Here is an 18,907-nt window from a genome sequence, read left to right as displayed (position 1 = left end):
AGCTCACACATTCATGGTCCCCAGATGATGTACCCTGCTGACTTTGGTGAACACTTCACTTTTCCTCTACCGCCACCATGAGTTCAAAATGTTTATTTATCCAGCATTAGGTGAGGAAACACCAACAAGTTTTCTTATATTTCGTGAATGTGACCATGCTAGTAAGCTAAACTATGATGGTGGTGATGGTGAGAATTCACTTGTGTGTAATCAGCTTTGTCATGTGAGCCTGTTAGCATGCTGACACCAGTATTTAGCTCAAGAAGTAGCTGCGCCTCCAGTCAGTGCAGTCTAACAGAGTCACTACCATGACTGTGGCCTAAATCAAATTAACTTTAATTTAAATGAAAATGAATCAATATTAACACTATATAGTGTGAGAAAGTGAGACCCAGTCATCATAAATGTCCATCACAGGATTTTTCTCAGGAAAAGCTTCTGTATTTCTTCACTTCCTCTTTTTTCCAAAACAACCCTGCTTCGAATTCAAAGCGTGTCTCCAAATAAAAACACAGGCGGGCACAAATTTGAATTTCTTATCATTTTAATAGCGTTATCTGTTAATGAGGCGCAACAGTAGTCTGCAAGCTACGACACGAAAACACACCTAAAAACACCAAGTATGTTGAAGGCTTTTCCTTTTTCAACACGTACAGTACAAAACACCGATAAAAGAGCAACTCTGAGCCAAGTCACAATTAGTAAAGCAAAGTCACTCCACGCTCCAGCTGACAGCGAGTGAATATCTATGAGGAAAAAGTACTCTTATCTCCTCCTAAGAATAATCTGCAGTTACATCCTACGCAGCAAGCTGGATTCTCTCATTTAATCCTTTTTGGTGGTTAAGATTTCAAATGTCACTGTCATCAAATGAACTAGAGACACAAACACACAGAAAGATAATATATAGCTTACTCAGATGTTCTTTGTTCCCATGTACTTTACAGTTTTTTTTTTTTTGTTTTTCTTTTACTTTTCATGCCACACTATATCTGGGCCATGTCAGGGAGCTCCAGCTCCAGCTCTGTGAGGTACTGGCTGCAGTTGGGGTCTCCCCTCACAGTGGGGGCTGATGGGATGGGCCGGCCGGTGTGCGGGTTGACGCACCAGCACTCGCCCCTCTGACCGTGCAGAGACATCTTGCACTGAAACACAAATTTCTGTGTGTTTTTATGTCATTTTAAATTATTGTGACAATTACTGTTTGTGCAAAAATACATCGCTAAAGTGTTTATCATCACTTTTATAGTGCATGTGCTTCAAATAGATGTCCTTTAATTTCTATAAGCACCAGTATTTCAATAAAATGTTTAAAATAAGATGATTTATTAAGAATTTTAACAAAAATAAACCCATTTTCTGTTATTATCAAGGATGTCTAGATATATGTAGAATCAATTGACTTTACTCTGACAAATCTCTGAGAATACGGTTCTTAAAAGTTTAAACATACGATTCAGTGGTGCTTTTGCTGTGAAAATACAGCACATTTTTGTTTAAATTGGCAGCTATAATGCTTTATCCACCTTCCCTCCTCTAAATACTTTCATATTATCAGGTGGCCACACTCTCTTATTACCCAAAATGCCGGGAGTCACCTGTTTGAGGTTATACTGCCCCCTCTTGTCACAGTTGGGGATGTGCAGGGCGTACAGGTCTTCCAGCGGACCTCGGTTATCTCTGAAGGGCATCTTGGATATCCTCTCCAGGATCTGGTCGAGCTCCTGCTGACACTGAGTCTTGGAGACAGCAAAAACAACAGCAGTATTCATGTGAACAGCCCGTATAGCATCATTTGGGTGTGTTAGAGTGACCAGGTTTCTGTGACAGGTTTCTTTTTTCCTTAAACCCCCCCCCAAAAATCTCATCTTTTTTGGGGGGTTTATATTTTACGAAATCCATGCATGCAACAGAAAACTATTCCAGGATAAATCAACACCAAAATGTGCTTGCAAGGCAATCAGCATATTTTTTTGACTCGCTGTGCTGCATAAAATCTCATATAAAAGGCACACACACACACACACACACACACACACACAAACACACAATAAAGCTGAAGGGCTTTCTGTAATGAGCAAATGAATCATGTTTTCTTGCCAGTAATGAACAACAACTCTTGCCAGTGACCTCAAGTTTACCTCAGTCCACAGAGCCAAATGTCTTGTTGAGACAGTTATAAGTTTCTGGTAGAGCAATAACCTTAAAATGATTTTTATGGTGGACGGAAAATACCACGACGGCGGACAGCAATGCAGGGTTCACCCCTGAGTCCCAGCTCAGGGAGCCAGTCAGGTGTACTGAAGGTCAGTAGATATATATGCCTCGAATTGAAGGGCAGTGACTGCTAGGAGTGTTGAATAGGGGCATGACTGTTTAATCACCTTCTTATCATTTAATCGTCACTGTATTCCCCTCTCAGGCTCATTGCTAATGAACAGGTTCAAGCGTTAACTGAATGCTCTTCAAATATGGCAATAAAACAATTTTCAGTGCAGCATCCAAACATGAGCAGCTGCTGCACCAGAGGGAGGCGGCACCGCACTGCTTTTGCCTCTCCTCGGCCGTCTTAGACGCTGTTTGAGATTTTTTTTTCCACAACAAAACACACCTCAAGCGTTTTGTGCCTGCTGCTGTCGCCGCACTTTGTTCTGAGTTGCAACCTCTACGTGATGCCAGCGCAATCTCATCGCAACGTGCTGGAAAATAACACCAGTTCTACAAGCTGTTCAAATGCGAGTCCTGTGAGGATCCCCCAAAAAGTGCCCGATATTTTGGAGTGAGTGAGGATCGTTTGTAGAGTTTTTTTTTAAATCTGTACAAAAACTTAAGTGTAAAAACAAAAGCTAACATTTTATGGGCTGGGATTATGTGCCAGACTATTTCTTGGCTGGGGCCAGTAACTTCCTGGAATCCCAAGAAATAGAAACCTATGCTCAAAACTCAAGAAAAATCAGTTTCTGGAAATCAAATCAAAACAAACAACAGTGTGTTTATGACTCACGTAAATGTTTTGCCAGTTATATCCCAAATTACCATGTTTTAAGGCAACTGACTCCCTTCCCAATGCCTGATATAGATGTGATATAGATCACTCACATTATTTTTTGTTAATGTCAGAAAATAATCCAACAAATACTAAATATAAATACATAAGGTGTGTGGTTATTTTGTGCTAGAAAGCGACTGATGTTTGGTTCATGGCTGTTAACAGCGAGTCAAAAGCTATTATGAGGAATTAATTGTTGAAGAAATCCTCTTGATGGAAAAAGCGACGCATATCTTCAGACTACAAGGCAAAAATGGACATTACAGAAGTCTCACAGCGCCAGCAGTGGAGCAGAGCGACAAATTAATCCATCAACAGGACAGAATGAGCGGAACAGAACAGTTTTCTTGTTACTGTTGTTATTTAATGAGCCAACAAAGATTCAAGTGAGGAAAATTCAGTAAAAAAAAAAAAGGCAATTAATTCATAGTTTCAATGACTTTGCCCTACAGAAGAGACTCTCCTCTCCGCCTCACCTGTTTGGGCCGTGCAGGCCTCACCTCCTCCACCTTGTTGGTCTTCATCTTGGTCTTCATCTCCTGCCTGTGCTGGCGTACAGCGCTCTCTTTGGGTCCCAGCCAGGTGGTCTCTTTGCTGGGCTTCCGGATGGCCGGGATCTCACTCACACCCTGCTCAGGCAGCAGCTCCACAGCCTCACCTGCAGACACAAAATCCATGAAATCCAAATGCAAGGACTCCAAATCCCAACTGTGTCAGGAGATTTAATTGTGGAAATGTGTTGCTAACAGAATGCTTTGCAAAGTGGGAAATAAACTGGGCAGGAAAGGACACTTTGATGGACATACTGGCAGCTAAAAGCATTTAACCTTTGACTTTTCATGAGGATCTCTCTGCGCACTAAGCCAGTCTGTTGCCTTCCTGCTGTCGCTTCGGGAATGGATTGGGCTTTTTAGAGGCTGGAAGTGGGCTGAAATAAGCTTTGAATCGCACAGATCATTTGTCAGCGTGGCAAAGTCAGAGGTCTGCTCCGCTAAAAAGCTTTTTTTTGTAAATGGCAGAGGTGACGCCGACCCTGCGAGATGCAAGACGAAATACAAGATGCGTCACGTCCTAACAAACAGACTTATTGTTTGATTGTAATTTGATCAAGTTTTTCCATTTTATCTATCGACTTATTTATTTCTGTTTGGGAAAGTGTGACCTGAGGAGTGAATTTCCTGAATTTTTCCGACGTCCCTCCCACCGAGTCCTAATTAAATTCAGGAGGCAAGTGGCCAACTCAGGGAAGGTCGTCAGCTGATCCAGCTCACCTGGACCCTCCAGGATATAAAAGCCTGCAGATGAGCTCAACTTTTCCTTCAGCTGGCTGTCACTCTGCATTTCTTTCTCTTCATGTCAGCACCATTCAAGGCCTTTGCAGCAAATATATCACACCCATGCTTTGCTTTCATTGCTGACTTTGCTAATTTCCACTCCCTTTTGTTTATTTGGTTTGGGTTCCCGTTTTGTGCGAGTATAATTCTTGTGTTTTTGACGATTTTCCTAATTGTCACAACTGACATTTTGTCTGAAGATAAGGTTGGGGAGGGGGTAAGCTCCAAGTGTCCAAACCACTGCTAAAGTGCTCTGAAATGCATCAGCACAATCAATGAGTCACTACAATCCTTTCCTTTCTCACAGAGCGGAGCAACCACATGCAGCTCCGTTAACAAGCTTGTGGGCTGAGAAAAGTTGGCCACTGCTGAACCTTAGTCACAGTCAGGTTTCCATGGTTGCTTTTTTCCTTACCAGCGTGATTTAATTTCACGAGCAGATGTTTTAAGTGGTGATAAATGAGCAAAATCAAAGTTTACGCTTTTCTGAAACTTGCTTCTGGAAGACGACATGATGAATTCGGCCTGTGTTTCTCTCTAATTCCTGCGAGGATCCAGCCGGGCTCAGGCTGTCACCTCTGATCACCTGGTGCATCATATTCATCACAGAAAAACTGTTTTCTTGAGGCCAAGTGTGAACTATGAAGTGCAGGGATCAATTACCAAAACAGCTCTCTAACCGATTGGGATGTTATTATGTGACATTCAGTTGTATGGCAGCCAAGAAAACACATTATTTCTGAGTTTAAAGCCACTGCATAGAGGAAATTTGACCATTAGTGATCAGTTATCAAAGTAGCTAAGTACATGCCTTTAAGTACAATTATGATGCCATTGTCTACTTTTACTGCACTACATTTCAGTTGGAAATATTGTACTTTTCACTCCACTGCATTCATCTGAGAGCTATAGTTACTAAAAAAGTGATCATCTTATAAAATCTGCAACAAATTTGCTCCTGTCCTTTTGGGCTTGTGAGCCTTTAGGAAAAACCTGTGTCTCGAAACATGTCAGATGTCTATGAGCTGTAAGCAATTCCCCTCACAGTGACTAAAACCACTCAAGGCCTAACAATGGATGTAAATATTGTTTGAAATAACCCACTCGCACCTATACGGCTGTTTTTCTGGCTGTTTCTAATGGCGGTCCTGACCCTAAATTCACAACAACTGAGCAGCTCAGTGTCCTGAATGCAACCTGACTGTTAAAACAGCAAGGACAGGACATCACTGGACAATAATAAAAAAAGCAGGCCAGTTGTCAGCAGATGTAAAATAAAACTTAAAGAACAGGAATTCATATTTCCTCATGAAGCAAACTTCCCCCTGCCCTTGACCAAACAGCAGAGCCCCTGTAGTCATCCAGTGATTCCTCCAGGCGAGTTTGACCATCTCCTCTCTCCTTGGAGTCTTGTTAAACATCAACCTCCAAAAAAAAAAAACCCTCTCTTCAAACAGATGGAGCAAACAATCTGAGAGGCCATCAGGTCCAACCCAACATGTTGTTTCTGACAACAGAGCATACTTAGGGGTTGAGGGTTGACGGGGAGGGAGTGGAAAAGGAGCGTCATTCCAAACCAGCTGATTTTAGACCAAAAAAACAGAAGTTACATGATGCAAATTCCTCAGAAATCAACATGGTCACACCTCAGCTCAGTTTGGCCAGTGAGACTATTTCAACATGCCAAGAGACTGTTTCTTTTCACGGAATTTGTGCAGGAAAGCGTGTATTTCACCTACGCAGGACTTCACTTGACACCCGAAGGAAAGAGGGGAAATAAGCACAGACAGTAGAGAAGGTCAAATAGTCGGCCAGTAAGTGGATCACAGTTATGCAAGGGCCAAGCTGTAACGTGCAGACTGGCGTTTGTAGGACAGAGAATGAAAGCAAGTGTGTGTTACTGGTGGCGGTGGTGGACTGGGGAGGCATTCTCTGCGCTCTGCAAGAGGTAAATTTGACATCCGGTTGTAGAATATGATTACAAAAGGCCTAAGAGAGAACGGGAGAAAGGAAATTCCAAACGAAGCAATAACAAGGTGCTGGCGCCTTTTGCCATCAGATAGATCTGGTGTTGTTGGACTTCAGTTCCCCCTATGACGCTCCACCGTGCGCTCTCTGGCTTTTCTTTGAAGACCGAGTTTCTTTGCAAATAAAAGGGGCAAAAGTCAACTGAAATCAGGTGCGTGCTCGCATGTGTGTGCGCATACACAAGTAGCGCAGATAAACACACGACACACTCAGGAGTATTGCCGGCTGGGGTGCCTTTTGTTTTGCCGTCTTACATAATCCCCGCAGCATCCAAGTGCCATACCATCACTCCCCCTCCTCTGAGGAAACCTGAGATTTTCACTCAAATACAGTCTGGGCGCACACATGAACGCGCAATTTGTAAGCAGCGAAAACAGTGATCCCCTTCTTGAGTGTACACGCACATACACAAACACTGAGGGTCAGGACCCCACTTTCAGGGGGCACTAGGCCTCTGCAGTCCAAGCCGTTCCACAGCGGTGGGCTTGGGATCAGCAGTATCAACAGAGCAGCAGGCCTACTGTCCAGTCTACTGCTTGAGTTAATCCTCACACAATGGCCTGAGAGGCTTCCTTTCTATATCTGATCCATGTCGAATTCCCAGATGGCACGTAAGCCAGAAGTGTCATGTCTGATTGTCCAGATTCTGGTCAACTGAGCAAATGGCAGACTTGGCCGGGCTGCGGAGAATGGAAAGGTTTAAAAAAGGAAAGATCCAAAGCGCAGCAGCATTCTCGCTCCATCCTCTTTCCGTGGATACACATATTCCTTTGTTTTATTGTCAGACAAACTCATAGATGTGATGTCTTTCTTATGTCTGGCCCTGCGGTTTGAGGGGATGTTGACTGTGTGACGGCTTGGTTCGCTTTCCTGTTGTTCTGCTTTCTGTCTCCAGGGCTGCAGACCAATTAGGAGCTTCATCAGCAGCATGGGACACACCTGGGTCCAGTGTTCAACTAGTCTGAGCCAATTGTTAGCTCATGAAAGTTGCTGGAAGTCAGTGGGATCAAGGAAAAGCAGAAAAATCGACTTTCACTGTACTTGAAGCAGTAACCCTTTCATTAACTTCACAGAAATTATGAATGCATAAGATAGTGTGAACCTTTGCAGCTTCAGTGCATTGCAAAACACAAAATAATGTGTCAATGAATTTCATTTGAACAACTTCTTTTGTTTAAATTAGTTGTATTGCTGCTTTGCAAGACCAAAAAAATGTGTATATTTTCAATGCAGTGCTCCACAAAATGCATTGTTTAAAATTTGAATGAAAGTCAATGGTTTGATGCGTGTGCAGTGTAGTAATACCTGCAACCTTTTTCCATGCAGTTGTTTTGGATATATTTGTATTTATATAATTCATACCTTTATTTGCCAAAAGTGAAACAACAATTTTATGAATATATAAATTGTGATGTGTAATTTATTAATTGTTTATAGCTTCACAAGTTTGTTTATCTTAAATGGAGAAGCTACTTGATTGACATCCAGTCACTTAGTTAAGCTGACATAAGATCACTGGTTTTACCTGTGCACAAGGGACTCAACCTGCACACAAAGACATTAAAAAATACCCATCTGACTCTGGATAAGTTGGAACAATGTTCACCCAAACCTGAACTAGCCCTTTAAATGGCGGAATGTGAAAATCTATTTTTAAAAAAGTCCATCTTCGCTCTCAATATGGCTTTTAACGCAGCTCTGAGGTGTGAAATAGGTCATGTGCCACTTAAGAAGTTGATGAAAGGCGCTGCGAGGAGTAGCTGCAGTCCATCATCCATTGCGAGGCCTAGTGGGACTGTTTTCCTAAAAACACAAACTCAGCAAAGTGCAGATATGTTTACCTTCCAGGCTTTCTGGCCCGCAACAGTCATCTAAAAGCAGGCATTGGACAGGCTCTGGCACGTACGTACACACCGTGGCATCCAAGGCCAAGCACCTCGCTCGCAACCGGCACCGCTGGGTGAACTCTGAGGCGATTGTGCCGGATCTAAACTAGGACATGAACTGAGGCAAGCTGAGACACATCAAACTTGTGGGGCATCACATGCAGCTACCATTGACGATTATCTCAACCTTGCTGTGGGAAGCATGTGATGGATATGAGTGGACAGACAGTACAAAACCTCTTGGGTTATAGCACTAAATTTATTACAATGCCAAAACCCTTTCAAAATGTTGAAAACTGTTTCGGAAGAAAAACATTCATGTTTCTAAGGTGATCAGACACTGCCAACATGGTCTTAAACTGAGGCATTATCAAACCAACAACATGAGAACGATGACAACAAGACAACAAGAGAATAAGATCAAGGATAACAATTTCACTCAATTTTTTCTTGGAAATGAAAAGGAATTATAACTGCACTGCAATCCAACTTTTAACTCAACTTTCAATCCCACAGAGAAAAGAAAAAGAGATTCTGATTGCACCTTTCTCCTGATACAGTGTTTAGCAAAATAAATGTGATTCTTGTCAAGTTTTCATTCCCAAACTATGAACACATCAACAGAGAAACTAGGTCCTATTTTGCAAATATTAACATTTTCATCCATTATGCAAGCAGAAAATCAACAAGGCGTTGCTCTGAAAGTCTAATAAGGTGGAGGACGATGCATACTAACACATCTTGCAACCTACACATTCTGCAAATTCATCAATGCGTACAGCAAACACTTTTTTAAACTCTGTCATCCTGTCAATAACCAATGCTTTAGCCAGTTGAAGTTTTTTTTTTTTTTACTGCGCCATCACAGAGCACTGAAACAACTATTGGATGGGTGACCATGATATTTTGTGCTGACATGCATGGTCCCCAGCAGATGTATCCATGAGGATATCATGTTAGCTTTGTTGTGAAATATCTCTCCAACTGTTGAATGAACTGCCCTAAAATTTGGTACAGCCATTCATAACAACTTAAACTGCAACCAAATACAGATGGAAATCTAAAAAAACAGATAATTACTTCATTATTTCATCATTACAAAAGGCTGATTTCTCAAGATAATGAGATAATTTATCAAGAGAAAGGGACTTTGTAAGATATATACACACATTGCTCTGCGTGGTGGGTTTTGGATTTTCAAAGCAAACCATATTCACTTTTTGTGAAATTTTGCCATTTTGTGATTTTTTTTCCCTGGTGATTTGATATGAGGGTCTTTATATTATGGCTAATTATTGTCAGGAACAGGCTGACATACAGTGGTCAACTAAATGCAGATCCAGTAAGCTACAACCAAAAGAACTGTCCCTCCCCACTGCTGCGCCCTACGTCCCCTTCCCCTCCAGTGTCAGTAGCATTTCAGACAGTGTTTGTATTGTCTTAAATCACCCTTGACCAAAGAGGAGGGTGGGAAGTTATTCTGGATCTCAACAGGCACGAGGAGATTCTTGGCACGGGTACACGTGAAGTTGACGCCCGGGGGGGAGATGGCACAAATGCCCCTGTTTTTGGAGAAGCCTGGGGTCGGGGGGCAGGGGATTATCTCGGAGCTATTTCAGTCCTGCGGGCTCCGTCTGGATGCCCCCGCAGGTACACAGGAATGCCCCTTGTTAGCTAACAATGTTATTAGATGGCACAGGAGTTTTCCATTTTCTTCCTGCCTAATTTTTCCTCTCCATAACAACTTTTATAACAGTGTTGATACAAAAGAGTTCCCCCTCTCACTGTCGACACATAAAACTGACCCTGGACCTGCAAAATTAATACAGAAACAAAAGGCTCAGTAATCTCTCATTACAAAGAACTCACACCACTGCATTCACATTCAAGCAACCAACTCTGAGCTCTGTTTGGGCTGTGTTAATCAACTTGTTCCCTCTTGAGGTCATATATGGTGTGAGCCCAGTCAAAACAACCAAACGCCCGTCCAATCTGATTAAAGGAACCTTTATTTGGGTCCAGGTTTCTGTGGGAACAGAATATCAAGTGATACTGTGCATAAACAGAGAGGATAGGGGGAAAGTTCTGGATGTTAGTTTTGAACAGGGAGACGTTTCAGCTGTGGATATTCCAGCTTGAAATGAATGAAACATGGAATCTTTTTGTTATTAGTAAAAGTATGACACTGCAATAAAAGTATGCTTGGAGATTTCATCAATATTATGTCATTAAAATCTTGAAATGACCCATTCTAATCAGCTCTCGTCTGACCTTTCTGCTAGAAGGGAGTATCTCATTTCATCCTTTTCTCACCACATCACAGAGAAGATTTACGATGTTTCATTAATCTTCATGGTCTCAAAGTGCCAACAATCATCTCTGGATCATCCCCATCTGACTGAATCCATCCCAGGATACTCCATGAGAACATGCTGCCTTTTGTCTGGTCTGGGTGGTGCCGGTGCAAAGCGTAAAAGAGTTAAATATTGTCTCCATCTGTGCCTTTTAAGATAATGCATATTATTCGAGATGCTTCTGGCACAGGACTGAGAAACAAGTTTAGTTCGAGTGGCATCGAATTCTCAGTGCAGCTTAACACATGAGGGCAATCACTCGTGCAGCACACAAATCTCAGATGCCAAAGGCATTAAAAACGAGCGAAATCAGAGCGCACAGGATTTGGTTTCGTACAACTTCATATTTTCATGTTTTCAAATGAGACGTTCTGCTGAAACTGGTGCATCCACATGTCATGCATCACTTCAAGCTGCACCACAGAAACCTCACAGGCTATCAGGAACTTCTGTGACTCCATCTCTGCGGCTTCAGATAAAATGAATCAGTAGATATCATTAGCAGCGTAGCCTTCTAGTTCCTGCATTCAGAGATCTTTAAAATATTGTACAAAATAGGAACGCAATCATCCTGGAATGGACAGGAAATTAATTGGCCACTATTTTCATGAAGGATACTCATCTTTTCTGCAAAAATGTCAAAACTGTGCAGGTCCCAGTGTCTCAGATGTGAGGGTTTGATGCTTTTCTCAGTCATTTATGATTGCAAACGGAATAAAACAAGACATTTGAAGACGTCACTGTAGATTGTGGGAAATTATAGCACCTGTTTCTGACATTTTATGGACAAAACATTTAATAGAGACAATAATCTTCCAGTGAATTGATAATGAAAATAATCATGAGCTGCAGCTCTACTTATTGTGCACTATTACTTCAAGCTGATTTCATTGCATTTTCAGTCAAACTTTTGAAAATAAGTCTGTCATGAGTGAATTTCCAGTGTGGCCCCAGCCTAACAAACTTCCAGCTGAGCTAAACAAGTGTGCTCTGTGCACTCTGGGGAGTTTGTTTCTAAGAGAATTACGAGGCAATATCTGTTTCTTACTTACTGAATTACTAATACGCTGTAATTAGGTGCTTCGATAATTCAAAACAGTGGACAAAAATTGCCTGCGGTCTACAGCAGAGAGGAAAAACAGGCCGCAGCAATGCCAGTACATTTAATCCGATCAGTTTCATTAAAAACAAACAAAAACCTAAATTAGTTCATTGCTGCAGTCTTTGAAAGCCTCACTGCAGGCTTTACCTCAGAGGAGTTCAGACATTTCTTGGGAGTTTTTGTCGGTATTTGAACGAGAAGGCAATTGCAGCATTAATGCGACGTTGTATCGTGAGTTGAATCAACCTATGACCCTCTCTCACTTTCGTCAGGGTCTTCTCTTACATGAGCACAGAGGACCGAAGGAACATTGACCTTTGACCCCTTTGCTGTTAGCTGTTTGCAGGGTGTTTCCAGGAGGTTTTCAGGGATTCTACCACTGCGGTCATTGCAATTTGCTGGATAAGACCTACAGATCAATACTTGAAATGCAGTGAATGCTGTGAAGCCTCTATGAATCTTATTCAATGTACCAATGGCTTTGTTACGGGTTAAATTGATAAGGGGCCAAATCAGGAAGTCAGGCTTTTTAAATTCTTGGCGGTGCTGCCTTACTCTTTTGTTTCATGCTGTTCTTGGACTTTATTTATGGACACTAGATCACACCAAATTATCCTGATTTGAAATGTACCATAATCCTGTTACACTCTATTGTGTCCAGTGACGGGGCTCGGATGTGTTATTTGTGTCCGTGCCATTTCATTTGAATAAAATAAGCAAGAAAAACAGGATGTCGAGGCTGATAAACATCCAAGTAAAGCAGCTGCAACATTTCATCCTTTGATTCTTTTCCCAGGGTGTCAAATCAGCTCAAGAGTCACCACTCAACTTAATACAACCGCTGAATTATTCTATTATAATCAGTCTTTTTTTTCTGTCATTTACAGATTAATTCCTGGAACAAAGGAGATGTGGAGGACAGCAGCCAGAAAGTTTTGCTCTTGATCTTCCAGCAGATTTCTATCGGGGATTGCATTACTTCCTCTTTTTGCTGTGTATCTGAGAAGAAATTATGACAGAAAATCAAGTCTGTGTCGTCTCAAATTGGGCCAAATGAAAAGCAGGAGACTGGCAGGGACCGTCCTTAATACCAACAGTCAGTTTATTCAGTTAAATTGCGAAAACTGAATGGCAGCAGAAGTGGATCAGCGTGTGTGGCATGGGTGCAGTTTGAATTCAATTTCAGTTCTGACCCAAGGAGAGTCCGGCGGCCTGTTCAGCCCTGCTTCCACTTGATAAACAATATTTTCCTTTCATCTTTTGACCTTGAGAAAGCCGCACATCTCACTTAGACCACTCACTGTAACACTCTCCGCCTCAGCCTTTGTCAGAAATCACTCTCCCATCTGCCACAGCGAGGCTTTTATCCAAAACGACTCCGCAAATCAGCCTCTAGAGCCAATTTCTAAGCTTTTACTGTTTTTTGGACACATCTAGCTAAATCTCAGAGCTTTCAGCGGGTGAGGCGAAGCACGGCCTGACCCAAACCTGAGGAGAGAAAAAAAAATCAGTGGCATCTAACAAATTGCCTTCTTGAAAGCAAGCCTTCACATGATGTGTCCATGTAATTTGTTCTCTTGTTTTGCTCTTATGTAACTCCTCAATTCATGCCTGTTTTATTACTTGACTGGTATTGTTTGAAGAGGGCTTTGCTGCATATGGTTACGTAAATGTGGAGTTAAGTCATTCTGATGGCTGATCACTCGATCACAAACGTGTCGAGAAGCGTTTTTGACCTTTTGTCGGCGTGCTGGAGAGTCCTTCCAGAGAACAGGGTTACACACTGAACGCCGTCTCCGGTAGTTTCTCTACGTTCCAGGAGTTCAGTGCCAAAATAAACACGTGTCAGCCTGGAGGTAAACTCTGACAAAGCACGGATTTGGAAATGAGTAGAAATCACACTGCAGCAGGCTCCACTGGACACTCGTTGACAGTGTGTGTGTGTGTGTGTGTGTGTGTGTGTGTGTGTGTGTGTGTGTGTGTGTGTTTGCAGCCTCAAAATCAGCCAATTAATGAGGCCGTTTACTTTTCTTCTTCACTGCGACCTGTCCTTGTTTAAACACAAACCACATGAGTCTTGCTTGCTCCAGGCCGCACGGAGCTTCATTGTGGACACATACGTCCAGCTCGCTTTCCAGGTAGACACAACCCAGTTAATGCAGTCACTGTCAACAGCAGTTTATAGTCACTCCTGGTCAAAGCCTAAAGTCCACGTTTTCCAATCAATGCAGCATTCCTCCTGCTGTCTCCCTCTGTTTCTTTCTCTCCACTCCCCTGTGGAAATGTCAACATCAATACTATGATGTTTTCTGTGTCCATCCCACCGAGTGCAACTTCTGGGAATTTTGCAAGCCACTACCTTGTTCTCTGTTACAGTGTTTTAAAGGCAGGGGGATTGGGACAGGCTGGTGGGCCAGCTGTTTGGGCAGAGTGACTGTTCCTTTTGTTTCTCTCTCCCCATGCACACCAGGATGATTCACAACACTTCAAGCAGGTCTATGCAACACAGACTTTAATAAAACCTGGTGCAACAAGCATAAAATAGGTCAATACTGCAGTGGAAGTTGAGAAATTGCACACCTCCAATGCATAAACAGAACACAAGCAACATACTAATGCACCATTATAGATGCAATAAAGTGCTCATAGAACAAACCAGGTTATTTCAAGTCTGGAGGTAAATCCTGATGGATAAGGGGTTTACAAGGGGGGTCTGAAGGGGTGTTTTATGATTTGCTAATACATGTTAAAAAGGATGTGCTGCAGAATCAAAACTACACGTGATATAGAATTTCTAAAGTGCAAAATGGTCAGAACTTCGGCATTGAGCATTGAACAGCCCCTATTTGACACAGATTTGGGCTCAGCCTTCATGACAATGCAATATTCCTACACTATTCCCCATGCTGCAGTCTAGACAGTGTCATTAAAAATTGATAGAAGAAAAACCAGATTTCCAGTAAACTGACTGACCGCTGGTTTGCTCCCGGTGCTCCTGGCTGTAAGTGGTCGTTTCGGTGTCCACTTTGCGCCGGCACTGCCCCTGGCCCTGCACCAGTTGCTCCAGGGGAAGCTCCGAGTCGGGCGTCGGGTAGCACCGCAGACCGGTGGAGCACCTCGGGGTGTACACGCCGCACATCTCGCCCTCCTGCCGGGCGCACACGGGGCAGCACCCGCAGCCCGGCTCGCGCACTATCTCCGTGCAAGTCTCGGTGAGCTGTGGGCACAGCGCCTGGCGCTCCGCGGTGCAGCCCGGGCAGCGGAACACCATCTCGGCCAGGGAGGCACAGCCGAGAGACGCGGAGAGGATCAGCAAGCTGCAGCCCGCGTACGACAGCATTGTTATAGGCATGAGGTTTTTGGTCATTATCATGGGGCGATGGAAGGCAATCCCAAGTGGAAAAAAAAGGGGAAGAAATGTTCATGCGAACAGGTGAAGCCGGGGGCTGGGAGGTCTGCTGGGTCCTACAAATTCCCAGGTTTGCTCTTGGGGCCACATGTTGGTGTTCATTTGGGAAATTCGGAGGACGGATGATTTTGCTCAAATGTCTTTTAGAGCTGCAGAAATGTTACCAGCAAATCACATAAACGAGAGGAGATTAATTTGTGCCTCTTACCTTATTTTATCCTCCAACTGGCCCAGAATAAAGAAGTGAATTAGCTAAATTGAATGCATTTGACGGTCTGAGGATGCAGCAGCCTGATTGAATGAAATTACAAAACCAGCTGTTAATGGATTTTCACTTTCTGCAGCTAATTCATATTCAAAGGTATATGTTTTATATTTTTCACACGCCAGATGATCATTGTTAGAAATATTACATATTAAAGAAAAACACAACACAGGCATGCATATTTCCTCTGATGGGGGCTTGAACAAATACCCTCTGACTCGTCCTCATGCATAATTCCATGTGTTGCCAAAAATAGAAGCTGGCTTTGGAGTTTTTGGTGAAATCATCATCATAAGATTTATTGATTGTACACAGGGAAATTCAAGTGTCACCATCCTCATCTTTTAATTCCCTGTTCAGCTGCTCTGTAGCTGACCCCTGACCTCTTTATAGTGATATCAAGGGTCTTCAAGGTCATTATGAATGAATAACACTTTATTGAAACTTGAACTCCAGTATCAAATACAAGGTGGCAAATTATAGCTCCCAGGCTGAAAGACTCTGCATTAATCATGTTAGTTTCAATCAGCACAGTCTGCCCCAACTCCCAGAATGCATAAATAAATAAACAAACAAACAAAAGGACTATGTGCAGAGCATTCCTGACATGGAAAGACCTCCCCACTGTGGCAGACATGTCCATTGACACTCAATTAAAACTCGCCAGCTGCTACCAGCTTATATGCCCGTGTACAGTAATGCTACTGTGCACATGTACGGCAATGTTTCCTATCGATCGGCGCGGCCAAGCCTTGAGGTGTCGTGCCTGCCCACCGAACAAGCTCCTATTAACCCTGTCCAGTGCGGTAGACTAATCGGTGTTTATCCAAGGGCCTAGAAATAGAAGCGGCATGTGTAACCTTACTCCGCAGATATAAATGCAGATTATTTTGTTTTGTGGGTGCCCCCTGATTTAATGCTATTTGGCCCTATTCACGTTCGGCATCCTCGCTCACCGTGGGGGCGCGGGCAGGGAGAAAGGGCACATTTGAAGCCGTCTTGCATCTCAGGGGGTGTGAGTCCGGGGGATGCCCAGAGGGCTGTTTGCACATAGAACCTCATATGTCATTTTATGAAGCCGTGGATGGAAAAGCAGCAGGGATGGCCACTGGCTAATGGGCCTAACAGGCCGCAGTATCTGCCCATGTGTGCAAAGTAATCCCCACCAAGGTCAGTTACTTAAATTCCTCCCCATGGAACTGTTAGGCAAACACAAACTCTGGATAAACTTCACATTGACAGAGGCGGGTAAGGGATCACTGATGGGCTGAGGACACATACTGTACTAAAATGTGTCTCAGCAAGTACACAGAGAGAGGTTTGTATGCGAGAGGTCATCTTCTTCATTACAGTGAAGTAAGCCCCCAAAACTCCTTTTACCACACGACATTGCTTTATTTAATCTGCCTAGTTAGCCTTTATGAGGAGTATGCTTTATACACTAAGAACCGAAAATGTGGTAATGGCAAAAATAAGAGTATTTTTTATGAAGGAGCCATAACTTGTGTATAACCAGTGAATGAATACATCATAACAAAGCTGTTTTTATATATAATGACAAATAATTCAGTTTGGGTTTAAAATTGCTTATAGATGTGTTCAAAACTCATGAACACACATCCTAAAATATGATTACAGCTGTGTTATCAAGCATTTATTACACGTGTAGCCATAGATGCTTCATATAATGAGTTAAAGTTGTTGACAAATACATTAACACTTAAAACTGTCCTTAAATCTGTTTGCAACTGTGCACAACTCTTAATAACTGGGTTATTAACCTAAATAGTAGTTGTTAAGATAAAGTGTTTTATTACAACTCATAAACAGCATAAGTGCGTAATATGTAATTTACACAGGCCGATGCTGATTAGTAATTTTTTGTAATTGTGTCTCTTGAGTGCGAGGTAAGCATTTGCTTACACTAAATGTCTGACTATTAACCAATAAACACCCAAATGTCCAGCTGGGAGCATTAATAAATTCCAGTTTTGCTGCCTCAGTCCATAATAGCCTCTCGAAATGGGCCGAATAGCTGAATCCTCATCGATCCAGTCTAAACCACTAACTAGGCAATTACCGTTTGTCAGGCTGCACTTCATCCAGCCTAATTTTGGGCCGCTCAGCCTCACAGCGGGCCTTCTGGAAGACGGCTGCAACAATGGCAGCAGCCCCTTTTTAAAAGTGCGAATGTTACAGAGGCTGTAGTGTCCTTAAAACCCACTTTAGCTTGTGTTCGAAGGCTTAAAGCAAACAGTTTTACAGACATATCCACAATGCATATTCCTAAAGCAAACAACGCAAAATATAGTATTACTGTAGTTTTGGCTCCCTGCTGGGTTATTATCAGCTGAAACCAGTCCCTAAAGACATCTTCGTGCTCATTTTTCAGACTTGGATAATGAATGAATGCACTGTTTAGCGTGGCTTTGAGTCTACTTGATTAAGGCTCCCTTTGCTTGGACTGCTGATTAAATAAGTAGAGGCAATGAGCTGGGGTGGTGGAAAAGTAATTTATCATCTGAGTAGCGGGCCTGAACAAAATGAAGTTATACAGGTCACACTAAACAGCTGGATTATGTGTTTATTTCTGAAGCTAAAATGTTGTTATTGTGATGTGATGCATTTTTATTTGAAGGCAAGAGTTCATGAGAAAGAGTTTATCTGGGTAAGAAAACTGTCAAAACCAGCTTTCGTGCATGCACAGTTCACCAACCGGTGCAACATCTCACTGAATGGAAATGTTTACCAAATTACAGTACATAAATCCTTACATGGAAATGTTCGCATCACAAGTCCCAAATGGAAAAATGCTTATGTGTGTGCGTGTGTGTGTTTTTTATGCTGCATGTGAGTGTGTGTGCCCAAGTGTGAGAGTGTTTGTTTGCTGCCTAGCAACAAGTGATGCATGTGCAAATTAGGAAAGTTCTTGCTTTATTTGGTCATGCAAATCTTTGTGGAGTATCTGTTATGGAGCCACAGTGTTACGTATTCCCCAATGAAACAAAATAAAGACCTGCTGAAAACCGCTCTCCTAATGTGTTGAGTTAATGCATGAGTCCACAGTTTGAGAGTCCAGCTGAAGCTCTCAGCATGGTTGTATGCTGATGTCAGCATTACATTATACACTGACACTCTTATACTTGCGCTACAGAGTTGATACCCTCTTAGCAATGGCAGCTTAGAGGCATTTCATGTCCCACATTTTTCTTTCTCCTGTGTAGCTACATGAAACAAGAGGTTTTAAAAAAGGACTCTTTTGCTGTTTTGCATGATAAATGTAGTTTTTCTGATTTGCTGCACAAACTGAAACGAGACCTGGCTTTACCTGCTTTACTCAGAAATCAGTACAGTACAAAGTAAGTATAAATAACAGTCACACTCCTTGGACAACCGGCTACCCAGATCTGTTTTTTATTGGTGCCACGACTCGGATATGGTTTGCCCAACATCTGCCAACAGGCAGATGTGGTGTGAGAC

At 42.6% G+C, this 18,907-nt stretch overlaps 1 protein-coding gene across 1 annotated transcript; it reads right to left on the bottom strand.

The window, feature by feature from the left end:
- Nucleotides 1-832: 832 nt before the first annotated feature.
- On the bottom strand, nucleotides 833-15,161 carry igfbp2a (insulin-like growth factor binding protein 2a). Its single transcript, XM_041966052.1, has 4 exons — nucleotides 14,727-15,161; nucleotides 3,526-3,707; nucleotides 1,599-1,739; nucleotides 833-1,145 (listed from the first exon to the last, which is right to left on the bottom strand). The coding sequence occupies exons 1-4, from the start codon at nucleotides 15,124-15,126 to the stop codon at nucleotides 987-989; spliced, it is 882 nt and encodes a 293-aa protein (XP_041821986.1). The 5' UTR covers nucleotides 15,127-15,161; the 3' UTR covers nucleotides 833-986.
- Nucleotides 15,162-18,907: the final 3,746 nt, after the last annotated feature.

Source organism: Chelmon rostratus, chromosome 24 (assembly GCF_017976325.1).
Source record: "Chelmon rostratus isolate fCheRos1 chromosome 24, fCheRos1.pri, whole genome shotgun sequence".
NCBI classification, from domain to species: Eukaryota; Metazoa; Chordata; class Actinopteri; order Chaetodontiformes; family Chaetodontidae; genus Chelmon; species Chelmon rostratus.
This window is presented reverse-complemented; position numbering and strand designations above follow the sequence as displayed.